Source organism: Odontesthes bonariensis, chromosome 20 (assembly GCF_027942865.1).
Source record: "Odontesthes bonariensis isolate fOdoBon6 chromosome 20, fOdoBon6.hap1, whole genome shotgun sequence".
Taxonomy (NCBI): Eukaryota; Metazoa; Chordata; class Actinopteri; order Atheriniformes; family Atherinopsidae; genus Odontesthes; species Odontesthes bonariensis.
In genome coordinates this window covers 22,414,498-22,433,793 of record NC_134525.1, presented here as the reverse complement: position 1 = coordinate 22,433,793, position 19,296 = coordinate 22,414,498, and the positions used below count along the sequence as shown (strand labels likewise).

The following is a 19,296-nucleotide window of genomic DNA, read 5'->3' as shown; positions in this document are numbered from 1 at the left end:
ACGCATACACGGGGAGAACATGCAAACTCCACACAGAAAGGCCCCAGCTGGGTGTTGAACCTGGAACCTTCTTGCTGTGAGGCGACAGTGCTAACCACCACACCACCGTGCAGCCTGTTGCCATTTCTATTGTCATAAAATTGTCAAGCTGTTTTCTTATCAGCAGCAAACTGTGGGAAGAACCATCTTGAATATTGAATTAATCTGCGTACAGATGCTTCATCCGTTTGATCACTGGCCTCTTTCTTGGCTTATACAAGCGGCATTTGGACATAGGGCTGGGCATCCAAAACCTTTAATCACCATCCTGAGAATAATCTCTATGATGGGGGAAGAAAAGCCGAGTAGAAGGCATTTGATTGTAAACCGTTATTAATTAATGACATTTGTGTTGAAGTAACTGTAAAAAACTCTGTAATATTCAAAATTCTTTCCAACCAACCTCAATTCCAATAAAATTGGGATGGTGTGTAGAATGTAAATAAGACAGAATTAAATGATTTGAAAATCTCACAAACCAATATTTATTTCAATGTAGAAAAATATGAAAAAATTTTTTTAACAGATATTTTACAATATCGTGAAAAATATTAGCTAATCGGGACAGGACTATGTTTCCCACTGTGTAACATCCTCTCTGCTTTTAACAACATCTGTAAACATCTGGTACTGAGGAGTATAGCTGCTGGACCTTTGGGAGAGGAATGTTGTCTTCTTGTCTGATATAAGATTCTCTAACAAGGCTCTGGCATGTTTAGCCAGGACAAAATGTTTTGTATGAGTGCTCATTTCCCCATAAAGTCTGCGTTCAAAGTGAAAACTCTTCAGCTATTTTAAAAGTCTTGCATCATCTGTCACTTGTTAAAGACACCAATTTGTTGAGAATATAAAATAAAGAAGGTACCTTTCTTTCAAAGTTTTCAATCTGCTTCCATACTCTTAAAAAAAAGCCAAGCTTTGTTTTTCACATTTCCGGGTAGCGCCGTGGTACGAGCGCAGTACGTCGGGAGCGAGTTTTCAGCAAGCGCGCATCTTTTGCCGTGTGGACGAGACGGAGTTGGAGGAAACCACCTTATTCGCGGAAGCTGAACATCGGAGCAGCCAAACAAAGGTGAGATGATTATTCAAGTGTTTTTTTCGTTTTGTTAGACCCGATTCTTTATATTGGAAGCCCAAGAACAAGCTGGAGGAATCTTAAGTTAAACAAAGTATTTATTCGTGGTCACATGTGAAGTTTAGCCGTGCTGAACTCGGAGAGACAGAGCCCTCGCAGGACACATTTCATATTTATGTCCACCTTTATCTCACAGAGGTTGTACCTACATTTGACGACGCATCATTGAATACTTACTCATGCTGTGAGCAGGCCATCCACCGTCTTTGCCATGTTGTTTGGATGTGATAAGCGATGTGTGTGTGTGAGTGTTGTTTCAGGCGTGCATCTACTGTACCAGACCTATCTGTCCTAAGAGCCGCTTTATCTGCCCCAGTTATTTTATCCCGCTACGTCATCTTAAAGTGTTGGAGATACATTTGCGTTGTATGAGCAGAGTGTAACGTACAAACTAGGAACATAGATTATCTAGAGAACTACAGAATATGAATACATAAAGTCTAAGAATAAAGCCAATTTATAACAGTTTTCACCTCTTGTATATTATTTTTGAGCATCCCCCCTTTGGTTTTGCTGCTGTGTTCTAATTTATTCAACATATTTTCGCTAAAGAGCAGCGCATATGGTCTGTCCGAAACTTTAAGCTGGCGGTAACACAATACACTAGGTTCTAAGAATTTCATCTTCCAGATACTGCAGCAGTATCATTGATGTCTTGACAGGGGCATCGTTTTCTTCTCGACTTTCGTTGCAGAGCAGGGACGTTGCTAGGCATACAGCTGTAAGCAAGGCAAGGCAAGGCAATTTTATTTATAGAGCACAATTCGTACACAAGGCAATTCAAAGTGCTTCACAGCTACATAAAATGACAAGAAGGCAAAATCATAAAAAAAATAAATAATTAAAATTAAAATAAAAAAAAACATTAAAAATAATCATTAATTAATTAATTTAAAAGTGAAGAGTGCAGATAAAACACTTTCAGGTGTCATATGCACAGTTAAATAGAACTGTTTTCAGCCTGGATTTAAACATTGTCAGAGTTGAGGCCTGTCTCACATCTTCTGGAAGACTGTTTCAGATTTTAGGAGCATAAAACTGAAACGCAGCCTCACCTTGTTTAGTCCTGACTCTGGGCACCAGCAGGAGACCCCTCCCTGAGGTTCTCAGAGCCCGAGTTGGTTCATATGGCTCTAACATGTCAGAGATGTACTTTGGAGCTTGACCATGAAGAGACTAGTACACAAGCAGAGCTGTTTTAAAGTCTATTCTCTGAGCGACAGGAAGCCAGTGCAGAGACCTGAGCACTGAACTAATATGGTCGTATTTCCTGGTTCTAGTCAGTACTCGAGCAGCAGCATTCTGGATGTACTGCAGCTGTCTTACAGCCCGTTTAGAGCCCAGTGAGCAGGCCGTTACAGTAGTCTAACCTGCTGGAGACAAACGCATGGATCTGTCTTTCTAAGTCTGGTTTAGACACTATTCCTTTGATTCTGGCAATGTTTTTTAGATGGTAAAAAGCTGCTGATGTTATCGATTTAATGTGGCTGTTAATGTTCAGGTCTGAGTCCAATATTACCCCGAGATTTCTAACTTGGTAATTAGGTTTTAGAGAGAGAGTCTCAAGATGACTGATAACACTTTCTCTTTGTTTCTGTGGGCCACAGACAATGATTACAGGGGCACAGGCCCCCAGCCTGAACACCCCCACCAACACTGCCTTACTGTATACAGAAAATGAGCCTGTACTGAATGTATAAGAACATTTATTCAAATGTGCATGAACCTCAACAGGTTCAACGGAGCTATAGGGTATCTAAGCAAATACAAACACTTTTGAGTTCAGCCATTTAACTTTTCAATTCCTCCTTCTGTAGCACATCAAACATAATCAAGTCAGCCTTTTACAAGAGGCAATATTACTAAATAACACAATATAAACAATGTTACAATTTTGAACAGATGCAAAATAATGAACAATATTTCAGTCCAGGTACTGAACATGTTTTAATCTTACTGTAGCACAGTCAATAAATACTTCTGCAAGAGGGGATATTGCCAAATAAAAAGTCAAAATCTTAAATTAAGAGTAGCTGATATGGTCTGATAAGTTATTCCCCTGATTGAGTAGCCTTTTAAACTAGCCTAGCCACATTTTACCCATTTATAACGCCTAAGATAGTTTAGTAAATAGGCTATGATAGGCAGAATAATATATTGTCTCGCATTTTGCATCTGCCATGGAACCAGACACTGTTTAAGCCTAAATGCAAAAGTTGTGTATTTGGTGTAAGAATTTACAGTGGCCTATAGGTAGGCGTGGGGGTCGACACAACAGAGAAAACAAATTTCTCACCTCCCTCCACTTCACTCTCAGTTCTCCTTGTTGCTGTCATTATGTCCATTGATGGCATTCCATCAATATGTAGTGGTTCATATAGCCTACTACGCTTCAATTGGCAACATATTGGGTGACTATCCGCTGATAAAAGACGTGCGGGCCGCAGGATCTTGCCTTCCCACTCTTTGGTAGATGCAGCATTGGCTAAAGTAGGTTACGTGGTTGAAATAATGAAAATCGTGCCTATGTTATTCTTCCTTGGCACATCAGTCAGCGTAGTCTGAAGGATGTATGTGGGAATTTTTACAGGGGCACAACGCATGTTTATAGGGGCACGTGCCCCGGTAAAAAGTGTCTGGTGACGTACCTGTTGCAGAGTAGTTAGACATAACCTTCACGTAGCAGCGACACCTCTGTGACGGACAAAATTGCAACTACTGGCGCATCGACTCGCGCCACTATAAATGGCCGGCACGAAACCGTGACGTCATCAACACTGCTTGCGCGAGCCATCGCAGCAACCTTGCATGGCGAGCCATCGCGGCAACCATGCAAGAGCCTTTAACACAATCTGGCGAAGTTTCGTTTGGAGCTCCTGCGGTTAAAGAGGCCAGCGGTAACGAGAGCAGACGAGCAGAAGGTTTGCTGGCAGGTGCAAGCCAGACTCCGCCCTGGACTTCCTGGAAACCTGCTCAGCCCCGCTCGAGCTAAAAATAAACGAATCAATAAATTACGACCATCTTCAACTTGTACACTCTTGTCTATGAGGTGTCACGTGTGATCTCTGTGACAGTCTGTTACATTTTTTTGTTCTAAGAGGGCTAAAGATGTGTTTGGGCAACCTGGGTGCAACAGTGTGTCTTTTGACGTCCGAAAACATTTTGTCTACCTACTCTTTAAAATATTCCTTTGATCCTGACCGGTCCTACCTTGACCCTAGCATTGGTGATTGGAATTTGATGCGAGCAGCTAGGTAGCCAGTGTAGTTCAGTGAACAGAGGGGCGACTTAGGCTATGCCCTGTCCTGGAGATGGAAAACCAGATGCGCCACCGCGTTCTTGACCAGGAGGCCTGTTAGGGGGTCGTTCGGGTAGTCAATGACCATGGTTTGTACCAGGAGCTGGGCAGTTTGTTGTGTCAGAAATAATCTTAGTGGTTTAAACTAATTTGACTTGATGCTGAAGTTAAAGCTCAGGTTTTAGATGTTTTCTCTTGAGCAGACCAGACACTGCATTGATTATTCCAAGAACAATTCAACCTATCTAAACATGGTAGTCACACAGCTGAAGTTGATCTGCTTGGTCAACAAAACCCTCTCAAACTGGTGCCTTTGTTGCACATTGTGTCATGTGTGCAGGTACAGAGGCAGAAGAGGGGGTAAAAGTTGATCTATCACTAGCCCCTTTCACACTGACGAATAACCCGCGTTTAATCCGCGAATTTAGCGTGTCCGCTGTTGCGTTCAGACTGCCGACCCGGGCTGCCGCGTCAACTCGACTCGCCTTTCGACCCGCGTCGGACCCTAGTCTTTTTGCCGAGCCGAGTTTGGTGTGAACGCAATCGACGCGGATCGGACGTGGAGGTGGCGTGACGTGAGGAGTTTAAAAGACAGAATGGACAGCTGATTCAGAACAACAGCGACTGGTGAGGACAAGTTTTACTCTGTTTTAGCCTACATCAAGTTCGAGACATTTTTTAATATGGTAAACTGGGGAGACAAGGAGGTCCGCGAGCTCCTCAGCCTCGGAGCAGAGGACGTTATTTACCGCCACATTTCGGGGACTATAGTGCTCTTGTATTCTCCGCATATGTTCTTCAGCGGCATCCCACGTTGTAACCATCCACACCCCGTAAAATAACATCTCCATGAACTGCATATACAATTGCAAAAACGAGTCCTCAAGGTGTATTTAACCCTACCTCCGACGCATGGCTTGTGCCTACGTCATTGTACACGCCCAGCATTTTATGTGTTTCGTGTGACGCTCTGCCACTAGGCAACGCCCCCTGAACTCGGCTTCAGGCAACACGGGTCACCAACACGCCAAGCGTTCACATTGCTCGACGCGGGTCGAAGGTGCAATTTGGACCCGCTAAGGTAGCGGGTCACAGTGTGAAAGGGGCTACTGATACACCTCTGGGGGGTGGGGGTTTAGTAATTGAGGAGAAATGGGACTGCCTCAGTGGGTCCTTATACACATGAAGCCAGCATTTTGAAACTCAAAGCACCACTCAAACAGTGCTGTTGTCACTCCGCTGATTTAGTGAGCCAGCTTGATGTGTTAAATAAACACCAATGTGGGACTGACCCATGTCTTTTGGGCATGTGGAAATTACCAAAGAAGAACACCAGGGGAGGATGTAATTTTTCTGCCTATAAAGTGAAACTGATATGTGGAAACACGCAATGCTATGGTGGAATCTAATTAAGAAACTCGAGCAACATTTGTCCAAAACTGATAAGTTTCCCAGTCTGATTAAGTGGGTAGTAACACAAGATAACTAAAAAAGACTGATGTTATGTATGTAGTGTTGTTCACTTGGCACACTTCAGGTTCTCAGTACAACTGTGAGTCATTCTACCTAATAATATTTTTGTGAGGTGGTCCTGCTGGAATCTTCTGCTCTTAATTGCCACCCAGATCAATGTGATGGTGGACAAAAACTGCAGCCGAGGCAATCATCTTCAGAAAGTGGTGCTACTTGAGTGTACACCTGAATGACAGACTGGACTGAAGGTCCGAAACTGTGCTGTGTTTAGACGGGGAATGAGCAAACTCTTCTTTCTGAGGAAGCTTGGATCATTTGACCAGTTTGTGGTGGTAAAACCATTTAATGTGCTGTGGTCTGCTGGTGTCAGAGATATCACAAGAGGGATCGCAAAAAGATATACAGTATACACTCTCAAACACATGTATGTTCATCTGGTTTTCCATGTATCCTTCATCCCAACATCTCACACATACAGACACACAAGATAAAATCAATACCAGCTATACTATTGTGGTTGATGATGAAATTTTCAGCAAAAAATTACATTTTATATGGTTTCTGATTTTAAATCCTGTCTTTCAGGTGGTGAAAAACAAGAGCCAAATGGTCACATGGGTCCCTTTCACGTGGGTCAAATGAAACATTATCCAAGATGAAACGAAGATTGAGATCCACAAGCTCTTTGGTGTCCCAAGGTCAGGGAACATCCACTGACCCATCAGAGGAAAAAAAGGAAATGCATCCTGGGCAAAAAGATGAAATAAAACATACAGACTCAAAAGGTCAGATGGGTTCTCCAGATAAGGATTATTATGGAAAAAAACATGAGCTGAAAGGAAGAGAAAAGAGAGTGCGTAATAAAATGAGAGCAAAACCACATTGGCATTCTCAAGATAAATATTCCAATATACCACAGTCTAAACTAGTTGAAGGAAAAGGGTTAAAGGTAGGTTTTAATACAACAGATCCTCTGATGCATGTATGCGATGATGATGCTAAACCACATAAGCTAAGAAGAAGGGAGAGGACAGTAAAAGGTAAAACAGGTGACATAGATAGTGGGAATTACAGGGGAAACCTGCAAGACTTACCTCTCAGCTATTACTCTTCTGGGCCTTTGCTTTTTCCAGATTGGTTACATAACATTCCTCTGTATAAGTCAGCAACACCTACAACAGCAGCAACTCAGCTAGTGGATAACTGGTTAGATAAAGATTATCTTGAAGAAGAACATATGCTAAAAGAAACCGAGAAGAAAACAGGGGGTGAAATTAGAGAACCACAGATAGATTATCCAGGAAGAAATTATGATGGAAAACAACATGAACTAAAAGGAAGAGAGAAAAACACAGGAGCCAACACAGATGTTGCCACCAGCACAATGCTCCAGGATCTTTCTGCTCTGCCTGATCACAGCAAACCAGATTTATGGGTATCTTCACAGTCCCCTTCCTGCATTAATGACTTCACCCAGCTCCCAATTGGAAGAGCACAACCACTCATGGGTTCTCAAAGTAAAGATGATGAGGGAAAACAACATGAGCTAAAAGGAAGAGAAAAGGCAAGGACATTGGTACCTCCAATAAAATTGGATCATCTCTTTAAGTATTATGATGGAAAACAACTCAAGTTTGAAAGAAGAAGAGCACAACCACTCATGGGTTCTCAAAGTAAAGATGACGAGGGAAAACAACACAAGTTTAAAAGAAGAAAAAAGACAGAAACCATTGGAGGCAACACAGATGTAGCCACCAGCACAATGCTCCAGGACCTTTCTGTTCTGCCTGATCACAGCAAACCAGATTTATGGGTATCTTCACAGTCCCCTTCCTGCATTAATGACTCCCCCCAGCTCTCATTTGGAAGAGCACAACCACTCATGAGTTCTCAAAGTAAAGGTGATGAGGGAAAACAACTTGAGCTAAAAGGAAGAGAAAAGACAGGGACACGTTTACCTCCAATAGAATTGGATCATCTCTTTAAATATTTTGATGGAATACAACACGAGTTTGAAAGAAGAAGAGCACAACCACTCATGGGTTCTCAAAGTAAAGATGATGAGGGAAAACAACTCAAGTTTAAAAGAAGAAGAGCACAACCACTCATGGGTTCTCAAAGTAAAGATGATGAGGGAAAACAACATGAGCTAAAAGGAAGAGAAAAGGCAGGGACATTGGTACCTCCAATAGAATTGGATCGTCACTTTAAGTATTTTGATGGAAAACAACACAAGTTTAAAAGAAGAAAAAAGACAGAAACCACTGTAGCCAACACAGATGTAGCCACCAGCACAATGCTCCAGGACCTTTCTGTTCTGCCTGATCACAGAAAACCAGATTTATGGGTATCTTCACAGTCCCCTTCCTGCATTAATGACTCCCCCCAGCTCTCACTTGGAAGAGCACAACCACTCATGAGTTCTCAAAGTAAAGATGATGAGGGAAAACAACATGAGCTAAAAGGAAGAAAAAAGGCAGGGACTCGTTTACTATCCATCCATTTTCTAGACCCGCTAAATCCGTCAGTCGGGCCCTGGACAGTCCGCCAGCCCATCACAGGGACTCATTTACCTCCAAAAGATGAGGGAAAACGCACTGGAAGTGGACTTTCATCTGTGCAATCAGAAACCATGTCTGGTGGTTCTGGTGAATTCCCAGGAGAAACAGACACACTTCTCACAATACTCACTAAACCAAAAAACTTGTGCACAAAAGCACAAAAAGTGTTTACACCTGATTTCACAGAGGATTTTGATGATGAAGCCTACATGTTCCAGTGCTCCAGTCCAGGTCTGTACCAGTGCAGCGTGTCCGGCCTGGTGTTTCACATGGAGGGAGAAGGCGAAGTGCTTTACAGGATTGTTCCGTGGAACAGGAGGCTACTGAGGCAACATCACAAGAAGCCTGCAGGGCCCCTGTTTGACATCAAATGCCTGCAGCAGTCTGTGTGTCAGCTTCATCTCCCCCACTGTGAGATCCTCTCCACAGGTGGATCTAACTTCTTGTCAGTGGCTCATATTACTGATGATGGCATCGAGTTTATCAGCCCTCATAAGATAACAGAAACTCATGTTATCATAAACATCACAGGGTTTTCTGGTTTTGGTAACGTCAAGGATGAAGACTCTCCTCCTGACCCGGTCAACGCATTAGTTCTGCTGTTCTATAAACTCCCAGATAATCTTGATGTCAGGTCTTTACTCAATGTGTTGTTGGTACCGAGGAACATTGTGATCCGGGATCTGCAGCGCACCAGACGGAAACTGATTGGAGATGAGAGGTACATAGATGCATCTCCACACTGTAGACTGCAGCCGAAGCAGGTTTACAGTCTGTCCACTGATCTTGGAAGTGAGTTGGTTAAAGTTCAACCAACAGAAGCAGAATTTGATGAGGAGTCTCACAACAGCTACTTTACATCATTCCAGGTGATTTTAAAAAACATCATAAGTGTTATCAACCTGAGAGTTGAAAACACGAGCAGCTCCTGCTGTGCTTGGGAAAGAGAGGTTTGTCTTTTCCCATCTACAGTGGCAGCTCCGAATGTCCGTCCAGTCGATAGAATGTTGACGATACGGAGAAGCTTCATTGAGGGAATATCAGGAGCTGTTCTCCAGAGTCTGGTGGACAAACTGCTGGAGACAAAGGTGATCACTGATTCTGAAAGAGAGGCAGCAGAGGAGAATCGAAGCCGAAGGGACAAAGCTCAATATGTTTTCGACACTGTGAGGAGGAAAGGTGACGCTGCCAGTTCAAAGATGATCGAGTTCCTCCGTGAGGCTGATCCCTTCTTTTGTGATCACGTGGGGCTGACCTGAAGAGAACTGCAGCGGTGAAACAAACTGTTCAGTCATCTAAAGACTGTTTTCCCTAAAACAGTCACTGTTCTTGTCACTTATCAACAACATGTTGTCAGGACGTTCCTCTAAGGCTGCTCATATGCTTCATATGTCACGTTTGTTTGTATGATGCGTTTATATTCTGCTTTTAATTTCCTGACAATAACTGATCTTTTTTTTATGTTGTTTTAACATGATTTTTTTTTTCTTAAAGCTTGAGATTCAGGATGTAGTAAATGTTCCCACAGTGCTGTAAAACAACAGAGAAATGATTCATACTGATAACATTCTTTTTTTTATATTGAATTCATGTATCTTCATGACAGTTAATCTATATATCAGTTTATTTTCCACATTCTAATTAATCAGCTGTAAATGTTTTAAATGTTGAATTTGAATCTTTTAAATTCAACCCTTGAGCGAAATATTCCCAAAGTTTCTGAGGTTTTTGTACATTTCTGATGTTTGTTCTTACATTTTGTAAAAAGTAAAATCAGTGGATTTTCTGAGCTGACTCAACAGCTTTTAAATGGATTCATGGATTTATTGAATGATTGTTGCTGGCTCCAGTTAGAACAACGCAATGCTCATTAGATTTCTTCTTAGGTTTTGTTTTCTTGTTCCTTAAATGTATTCTTAAATAACGTATGATGTATAAGTCTTTCTTTATAGTGCTTTTTTCTTTTATTCATTGAGTTTTTTTTTCACCAAATATATGAATAAACATGTAATTAATTTGATCTGAAGTTGTTTCGATACGCAGTTCAAAAGCTCTGTGTCTGATTGTGCAACTGTCTTTCAGCATGTGAACAATAAAGATCAACTGAAAATCTGTTGGTTTTTGGAAAAGTTCAATTCATTTCTGATTTGGATCGGTTCTGCACTTAATATGTAGGCTTCTTGACACCGTTTGAAAAATATAGTTTCAGTTTAATTCAATATGAAATGTTATTCACACTAGGATACCTTTTGCCCACATAGTAACTCTATAATGGCAGAGACTTCTGCAGCACTCATTCCATCAAAACCATAGACAGAAATATAATTATATGCAACCTAAGCTGTCATTCTGTCCACTTTAAAAAGGTTTGGTTCTGTTTTCACTGTGTTAGGTGTGAGCAGGTGACAATAATCAAGTTCAATGAAGTTCTGAAAACCACAAAAACAATCTGTCCCAATTTTTATTGTGACAGATTGTGGAGGCAATTCCTGTCTTTGCTTCCTTGGGAAATAGATTTATAGCTACCAAGGAAGTTTAATCATGTTATTAAGAATAAACATAAACTGTCAATAGCAACAACAGCAACAGACCCGTCTCAACATAACAGCTGATGAACTCCCCATAACTGACCATTTTCTCCTCTCATTTGCAGTGAAACTCACTCTCTCCATCTCTAAAACACCACGTCTCATTTCTTTCCGGAACATAAAGAATATTAATCCCTCCACTCTCACTTCAAGTATCCACTCTTCCTGCCTCCTTGACATTAATAATCTGTCCACCCCTGATGACCTGGTCTCTCATTACAACACTGGTCTCCATAAAATTTTTGATTCCCTGGCTCCACTAAAAAAAAGAGCTGTCTCCTTCACCGTCTCCGCCCCCTGGTTCAACCCCGATCTCCGACTCATGAAAGCCAAAGGACAACAACTTGAACGACTCTATAGAAAAACCGGTCCCACTATACACAAAGAAATGTACAATAACACATCCTACACTCCATTGCCAGCACCAAAACTCACTACTACTCCAACTTAATCACTCCCAATCAAGGTAACTCTAAGTCACTTTTCTCTCTACTCAACAATACCATCAAACCCCAGGACTCTCTCCCCCCTCACCGCTACACAACCTCCTTCTGCAATGCCATCATGTCATTTTTCTTAGGAAAGATCAAGAACATCCATCAGAACCTTTGATCAATGCCAACCTTCCCCCACCTACACACTCATTCTCCTCCTTTCATCTCCCCACTCTCTCAGAAATCACAGAGCTCATCCGGAAATCCAAACCATACACCTGTCAATTGGACCCCCTCCCGACCCAACTTGTCAAAACCTGCCTCCCCTCTCTGGTTCCCCTCATTTCCGCTATCATCCACACCTCCCTCACTACTGGAACTGTTCCTACACCTTTCAAAACTGCTGCCATCACTCCAATTACAAAAAAACCTGATGCTGACCCCGCCAACTTTAACAACTTCCATCCTATCTCCAATCTACCCTTCATTTCCAAAATCCTTGAAAAAACAGTTGCCTCCCAGCTCCATTCTCACCTATCCCACAACAATCTGCATGAACAGTTCCAGTCCGGTTTCAGCCCACTCCATAGCACTGAAAGAGCACTCATCAAAATTACCAATGACCTCCTAATGGCATCTGACTCTGGACTACTGATCATCCTCATCCTCCTTGACCTGAGTGCAGCTTTTGATACCATCTGTCACACCATCCTCCTCAGCAGGCTTTCTTCCATTGGCATCACCCACACTCCCCTGGACTGGTTTACATCGTACTTTTCTGGCCGCACTCAGTTCATACAACTCAAGTCCCTCAAATCCACCCCCTCCCACGTTACCTCAGGTGTGCCCCAAGGGCTCTGTCCTGGGGCCCCTCCTCTTCATCATCTACCTCCTTCCCCTTGGCAATATCTTACGCAAATTCAACATTCACTTCCACTGCTATGCCGATGACACCCAGCTCTACCTCACCACTAAACCTTCATCCTCTCTCCCGCCCACCTCCATCACAGATTGCATCTCTGAAATAAAAGCCTGGTTCACTCAAAACTTCCTTCAATTAAACAGAAGTAAAACAGAGGTTCTCCTCATTGGCACAAAATCCACTCTATCAAAAACCAACAGCTTCCCACTCCTTATTGACAGCTCCTCCGTCTTGCCCTCCCCCCAGGTTAAGAGTCTGGGTGTCACCCTCGACAGCACACTATCCTTACAATCCCATATCAATAACATTACCAGGTCTGCCTACTTCCACTTAAGAAGGACACTTTTATCTATAAGAAACATGTCATTCATACAGATAATTAAAAGTACAATATAAAGCTTTAGACTAAAATGAGTTTCCAAAAGTACTGAAATAAAAGCAAAACATAACTTTCCAATAAATCAGATATTTACAGACATATCTGATTAAAATATAGGCAAGTGATAGTTTATAAAATAAATGCAGGTTGCATTTGTTTTTAGTGTTTATTACTTATCTACAATATTGACAAAAGTTGGAAAAAATATCAATTCCAGAGTTTCCTGATTCCAGCAGAGGGCGGCATAACGACTAAAATCCATCTCATCTTGTTCACTTTGAAATCTGGGAACCGAGCAGCTTGAATGTTGCTTCTCTAAGATCATAAGAATGTCTTTCCTCCTTGACGTTGTGATAACACACACCTGAATGCTCCAGACCAGCAAACTGACAAAACTTCTACTTTTATAGGCTAGAGGTGCTCACACTTACTGCTACTTACCTTCTTAACTTTATGAAAACAGAAAGGATGGACTTAGTTTTTCACACACTGCTTCTGTATTTCATCTTAGTATTTTTAGATTAATAACGGTAAGGTGTAATATGTCGTGTTGTAATTATCCCCCTTAATTTGATGTGAAGTGAACCCACTTCCGGTTTCGTCCTAACCAGCTCCAGCTTGTTGCAGATGGAGGGTTCAGCTCCAGCTCAGCATCCAGCCTCAGACCGGACGGTGCTGCGCTCAGGGAAGCAGCCGTGACACCTTCTCCCCGGCAGCCTGTCAGCTTCTTCACAGCGTTTAAATAATTCCACGTTTCAGTCTGACACAGTTAGAAGCTCTTTCTTTACGTCTCTGAATAACCAGTGGAATTGAACTGTTGGAAAGCGCAGAGGAAGTCTGGAGAATGAACCCTCAGTGTGCCCGCTGTGGGAAGATCGTCTACCCCACAGAGAAAGTCAGCTGCCTGGACAAGGTGAGCGCTTATTTTTTTTTGGAGTAAAACAAGCTGTATTCGTCAGCGAACATGCCTGAGAATGGCGTCCAAGTTAAAGCAAAACTGCTCAGGCTGGAGGTGGAGGTCATGAGGATGAGTGGAGTTGTCAGAGACGCAGGTAGCTTTGAGCACCGTAGGACATAATTTGAGCTTTTATTATTTTTTTCAGCTCGAAATCAAAGATTAAAATATTACATAGCAGGCTGTGGTCCGTTCAAATAAGTATGCTTTAACACTGAGTTATTCTCCGTCATTTTGTTTCGGGAAGATAAAAATGTTAATGAATTAGTGAGAACTCAGGTTATCAATAGATTCACGAAAAAAATAATCAATTTACATTGCTGTGATGATAGAAAAACATTCAATGTGTCATCTCCTGTTTTTACTCGTGAAATAAAATGATACAACTGCAATGAATTATTAAATATATCCTCTGTCACCGTGATAATAATTTAACTCCTGCAGTCATAAATGATGCAAAACTGAAATTATGCTCGTTTGTGTTCAATTTACCTCAATAAATATATGTTTTACTCCATCAATAAAAAAAAGGTAAAATACTGATTTTATATATCTTTGTCAAAGGAGGCCTGCAGTATTGTACACAGTTATCAGTTTACTGTACATTCCTTGCAAATGATCTGCCCAGTTGTGTTACTTTCAGGGTCCCCTGTCATCAGTGTTCACCTTTTCATATTTAGGTGTTATATTTTCAGTCTCACTCAATATGAATCTGAGCATTTTTATGTGAAACTTAAAAACTGTCACAGCAAGGGTTTGCAAAAAAAACAACAACAAAAAAACAGAGTAGTGTCACCTTAAAGATACAAATATATTGGGACAAGTAAATACATCTCCTGCAACGAACCATTCAGAAATTTAAGGACCACTCTGACAAACATCTCTGCTTTTTAATGTCAGTATATGATCAAAGTGCTTTTTAAATTTTCTGCAGGGTAATACTTCTGTAATAGTCTCTTGCATAACGATGATGAATTATTAATTTATCTTCAGCAGTCTCATGCATTCACTGTCTGTCCTGTGAGGCATCACATGACACAACAGCATGTAGGCTCAGCTCATATTATTAGCTCCCACGGCTTTGGCGATACAACACTCACAGAAAACACACAATAAATAAGTCCAACTTTGTTGTGATGCTTCTAAAATCACTAGATGGAAAATAAGAGAGCAGAAAGAACCAAAAGTCACCTTCTGTTTTTTTTAAACTTGGCATGTTTGAAGAGATGCTGAGGTTAAAAAAAGGACTGAAAACAGCATGAGCTGCGGTGATTTAGAGAGGAGGAGGAGGCTGGCAGAGAAACAATGTGAGAAACGGAGTGAGAAAGTCAGAGAAAGAATTTATTTCACCATCCAAAGACTTCAGAGTTCCCAGCTGTCACTTCTAAATGCCCTTTCAATCAGACCTTTTGCAAAACAAGGTGACACGTCTTTTACATTCGGAGACAAAGTCAGAGAATAAAACTTCATAACAAAGGAGCTTTATGTCACTGGGATTTAGATTTGTAATGAAGTGTTTTTTCCTGCTGTGAAAGATACACTTCGTGTGTCAGTTACAGGCTGAAGTGAGTGGGAGGAGAACGCGTTACTAGAGTTGTTGCAGTTGTTTTTATTGCCAAATGGACGCTGTTAAAGTTGAAACGTTTTTTTATTTCTTTTGCCATTTTAGAAGTCTAAATGTTTTTCCACTAAATTGCTATTTTTGAGATTTAACAAAAGGAGTAAAGCAGATTTTTGAGAAAGCAACACGATCTTTAGAAATTCTTTGAAATGTGCTGCAGACAAGAATTAAATCAACACCTGAATTCTGAGAGAGTCTCATGAGCTGGCAAATACGTTTGGAAACTAAGCTTTGATCAAACCTTTGAGTTTAACATCCAGCACTTACTGAGAGTCATTATATTTTGTGACTCCTGATGGATATAAGGGTCCAATTTGAAAATGATCAAACTCACTGACTGTTGAATACTTCACGATCCTCACCACTTTTGAAGCAGCTAATCTCATGAAGGAATGTGAAATTAGTCCACAGGCCAACTTTCAGGGTTACAATAAAGGCTCCAAAATGGTAGGATTACTTCATTTTCCTGTCCTACTTCCCATCAGCGATGCACCGACTTCGATTTGTCAGCACATGTGTCTCGCTGCGTCACGACGTCACTGTCCATACCTTTTTGAATTTCCCCCACTGGGGGATGAAGGAAGTATTTGTCTATTTCTATTCTGTTTCTATTTCTTCTATACCTCGCTAGTGCTAAATTGGCCACAAACAGTAAAGAAGGAAGGATGAGATGATGAAACATGCTAATTTGCAGATTTTCATGCACAACAATTTGATAAGTTTCTACTGTGCTCTCATCCATGAATGGTTAAAGTTAGAGCTACAACCTTTTCCAGAATCCAAGTTCAAACATGTTTGAAATAAACACACAATGTGCTGAACTCTGGATGTGTTACAGGACATGTTGAATTCATCCAGTGTGCTTTCTGCATATATTTTGACTTCAGATCCATCAAAGGTTCCTGAAACCACTCTTTTGACACAATGCTAATGAACTGTACATCTTTGTGTAATAATCTCGCTATTTTGGTGGTGAGGGCATCTTCATTAGCCTCTGACACTCGATGTTGACTTGCTTTTATGTGGCGCCTCCACTTCCTCACCTGGGTGGAAAGCTTGCAGGTGAATCCTCGGATTTGTTGTCATTAAAGAGTAAGACAGCTGCAATTATAGGAAGTCAACAATCTGCCTCATCTTTCTACATTACTACATCATTTGATGAAAGATACTTCCAAACACTGCTTCTCAGATTATTTGGTGTTGTGATTTTCCTTTTAGGATGACTTTGCTTTTGTTTCCTGCAAACACACCAGGGAGTTCATTAGGTCAACTGAATGCTCAAACTTTGAGGAAAGTTTCAATCATCGTTAGGGTTAGGAGTTTAAAGTACATGGGTTTGGTCTAAACTGGCGACCTGTCCAGTGTGTCGCCTGTCTATCACTGTAAGACAGCTGTGATAGGCTCCAGCTGCCACCCTGAACCTGATGAGGCAGGTATAGAACGGATGGATGGATGATTGGATGTATCTAGAGTTCCAAAAAATAGTTTACCGTCAGAAAGGCATGCTCTGGAGGAAGACAGGTGCAGCTGTCACCCAAAACAAAACACAACTATAACTAGATGCTGCTGCTTTTGAAGAGCCTCACGATAGGGATCTGAAATCTAAAAATACAACTGAACACGTGCCCATCTTCTTCCAGGCCATGGATTGTTTCAGAAGGTGAAAAGGGATTTCAAGCATCCAGGCACTGAGGTTTTTATCCAGGGATGGTTAGCTGTTAAGCATTTTAATATTTGTGAGTCGTGATTTCCGTGAGAAATAAGAAGGGTCACATACTTTAAAAAAAAAAAAACGTCTTAGAATAAAACTTTCTGTAAAGTTAAGTTTGCAATAAGTGTAATATATTTGGTTACCATCGACTCCAACAGTGGGATTCTAGTCCAGCCTTTAATTTTTCATCATCACTTTGGACATGCTTTTTCACTGCAGTAAAGTAAAGTAGATTAATGTAGAAGTGAAATGTCTGTTTTGACATCTCAAACACAGAATTTAGTCATTTTCTTAGGATTGAAGTAATCCTGATGCAGAACAGATGGAGGATGATCTGAACAGGCTTTTGAATGAGCAAACAGAGCTGACTTTCTGCAGCCTGTCATGGTTTCGTCAGCACAAATGTCAGTTTACTTTCAGCCTCTTATCGCGTGTTTTACATGTTTAGATCAAGTACTAACATGTAGTAACACGTCCTATTAAACTGATCCCTTTACTAAGTTATAATGAGGTTATAAAAAAACTTACACAAATGGTATTTCTGAAGCTTTCAGCCACATTGAGTCGCATTCCCACGCTGCAGATGGAGCTGCTCTGTTGTCATGGAGATGGCTCAATTGTTATCGTGTGGTCATGTGATAGAACTCCCACATGTTGGAACATCCAGCCATCTAAAAGCTCAGTGCATCCTTGTTGTGTGATGTTACATGTGAGATGTAGTTTGAGGACAACACAACAACCCCAGCTGTGTGTGAACACCAGACCAAAACAAAAGAAAACACTCATATCAGACTCCAGAACAGTGAGACGGTGCCCCATCTGCTGATATCCATGACAGTGTCTTATTAGAAGATCAATCCTCCATACTTGCGTCTTGTGTTAACAACCAAGTCATCCCCTGATAGCTCAGCAACAAAATCCGACAGCTCCAGAAACACAACATAAATGAACCTTGAAGTTGAATTATTTGGTCAAACTGTAAAATATTGTTTTCTTTTCATGATTTTCATGATAAGGTCTGAACTGACTCATCAAATCCACTGTGATTGTGCTTGTGCTGTGTCCTCAGAACTGGCACAAAGGATGTTTCCACTGCGAGGTTTGCAAGATGACCCTGAACATGAAGAACTATAAAGGCTATGACAAGAAACCCTACTGCAACGCGTGAGTCCAGACTCCCATAACACTCTTTTTCTTTATGTTTCTGTCATGACTGCTGTGTTGCTGTTGCTTCTTCATCCCAAAGTATTCCAACTTTATATTCACGAACTTTCTCTGAGTAAAAACACCATCCAGGCTCCTTAGCTGCTGTGTTATTATGCTTGTTTGTACTCGGCCTGCAGGCTGCTCATATCGTAGGTTTTTAATAGCAGCGGTGGTTTTGGGGTTTTGTCGGTTTTTGTCGGTTTCAGTGGTTTTGGATCTGATCCCAGCCCCAGTTCTGCTGCAGTCTACAGCTCTGAATCATTGCCTTTGACTTCCTGCTCTGCTTGTCATTATCTGCACAGCTTTACACGCTGCTCTGCCACTTATGGTGCATTAAGAATATTTAGGTTTGCGCGGCCAGACCTTCACAGACACCAGTGAGATTAAAAACCCTGCAAGGAGGCGGAGCTTATATCTGTGCTTGATAGATGTTGCAAGTAAATTACAGCCTGTGCTTCAGGGTGTATCTTACAGAGAAGGTTTCAGCTTTGACCCTTGACCATGTAACTGTTAACTGATTATAATGTTGATGATTTGAGGGTTGAGGCTTACAGTGGTCTGTGGTGTACATCTGTGGTGCCGGCTGAAGCAGCTTTAGAGGAGCACATTACCTGCTCAGCTTTTTTATTTGACTATTTTAGTCCGCATTTTCTTCTAGACTTCATCTTCCCTCCGCTGTTTAAGAGCAGAAAGACGAATAAAATGATAAATGCATCAGACATATTTTTTGTAGTTTTATCTTAAAGAAAGATCCTCTGAATCCCAGACATGAGTTTGGAAAAGCAAAGCAAACTCTGTCACACAAATCAACACTGACTCTGTGTGACACAAGCTGGACTTAATGGCAGAGGGGTTAAAGTGACCCCCCCAACCCTTTTAGGCTTAAAGGGTGTTTCCTGTCAGCTTGTTGAACACAGCGTCTTTTTTTCCTGTCAGACGTCTCCTCCCCTCCTGTAAACAAACAGCACTGAAAG

At 41.4% G+C, this 19,296-nt stretch overlaps 2 protein-coding genes across 2 annotated transcripts in view; both read left to right on the top strand.

Moving 5' to 3' along the window:
* Positions 1-1,027: 1,027 nt before the first annotated feature.
* LOC142370261 (uncharacterized) lies at positions 1,028-10,551 on the top strand. Its single transcript, XM_075452745.1, has 2 exons — positions 1,028-1,111; positions 6,531-10,551. The coding sequence occupies exon 2, from the start codon at positions 6,601-6,603 to the stop codon at positions 9,763-9,765; it is 3,165 nt and encodes a 1,054-aa protein (XP_075308860.1). The 5' UTR covers positions 1,028-1,111; positions 6,531-6,600; the 3' UTR covers positions 9,766-10,551.
* Positions 10,552-13,225: 2,674 nt separating this feature from the next.
* The window catches only part of LOC142370127 (LIM zinc-binding domain-containing Nebulette-like), a 38,634-nt gene continuing 32,563 nt past the window's right edge, over positions 13,226-19,296 (top strand). Inside the window, exons 1-3 of the mRNA XM_075452572.1 lie at positions 13,226-13,246; positions 13,441-13,742; positions 18,186-18,280. Coding sequence (XP_075308687.1) covers positions 13,674-13,742; positions 18,186-18,280 — 164 coding nt within the window. The 5' untranslated portion in view covers positions 13,226-13,246; positions 13,441-13,673. The remainder of the gene's footprint in view (positions 13,247-13,440; positions 13,743-18,185; positions 18,281-19,296) is intronic.

What these genes read in the sequence shown, in the direction of transcription:
- LOC142370261 (XM_075452745.1), top strand. Translation starts at nt 6,601, where the DNA reads ATGAAACGAAGATTGAGATCCACAAGCTCTTTGGTGTCCCAAGGTCAG.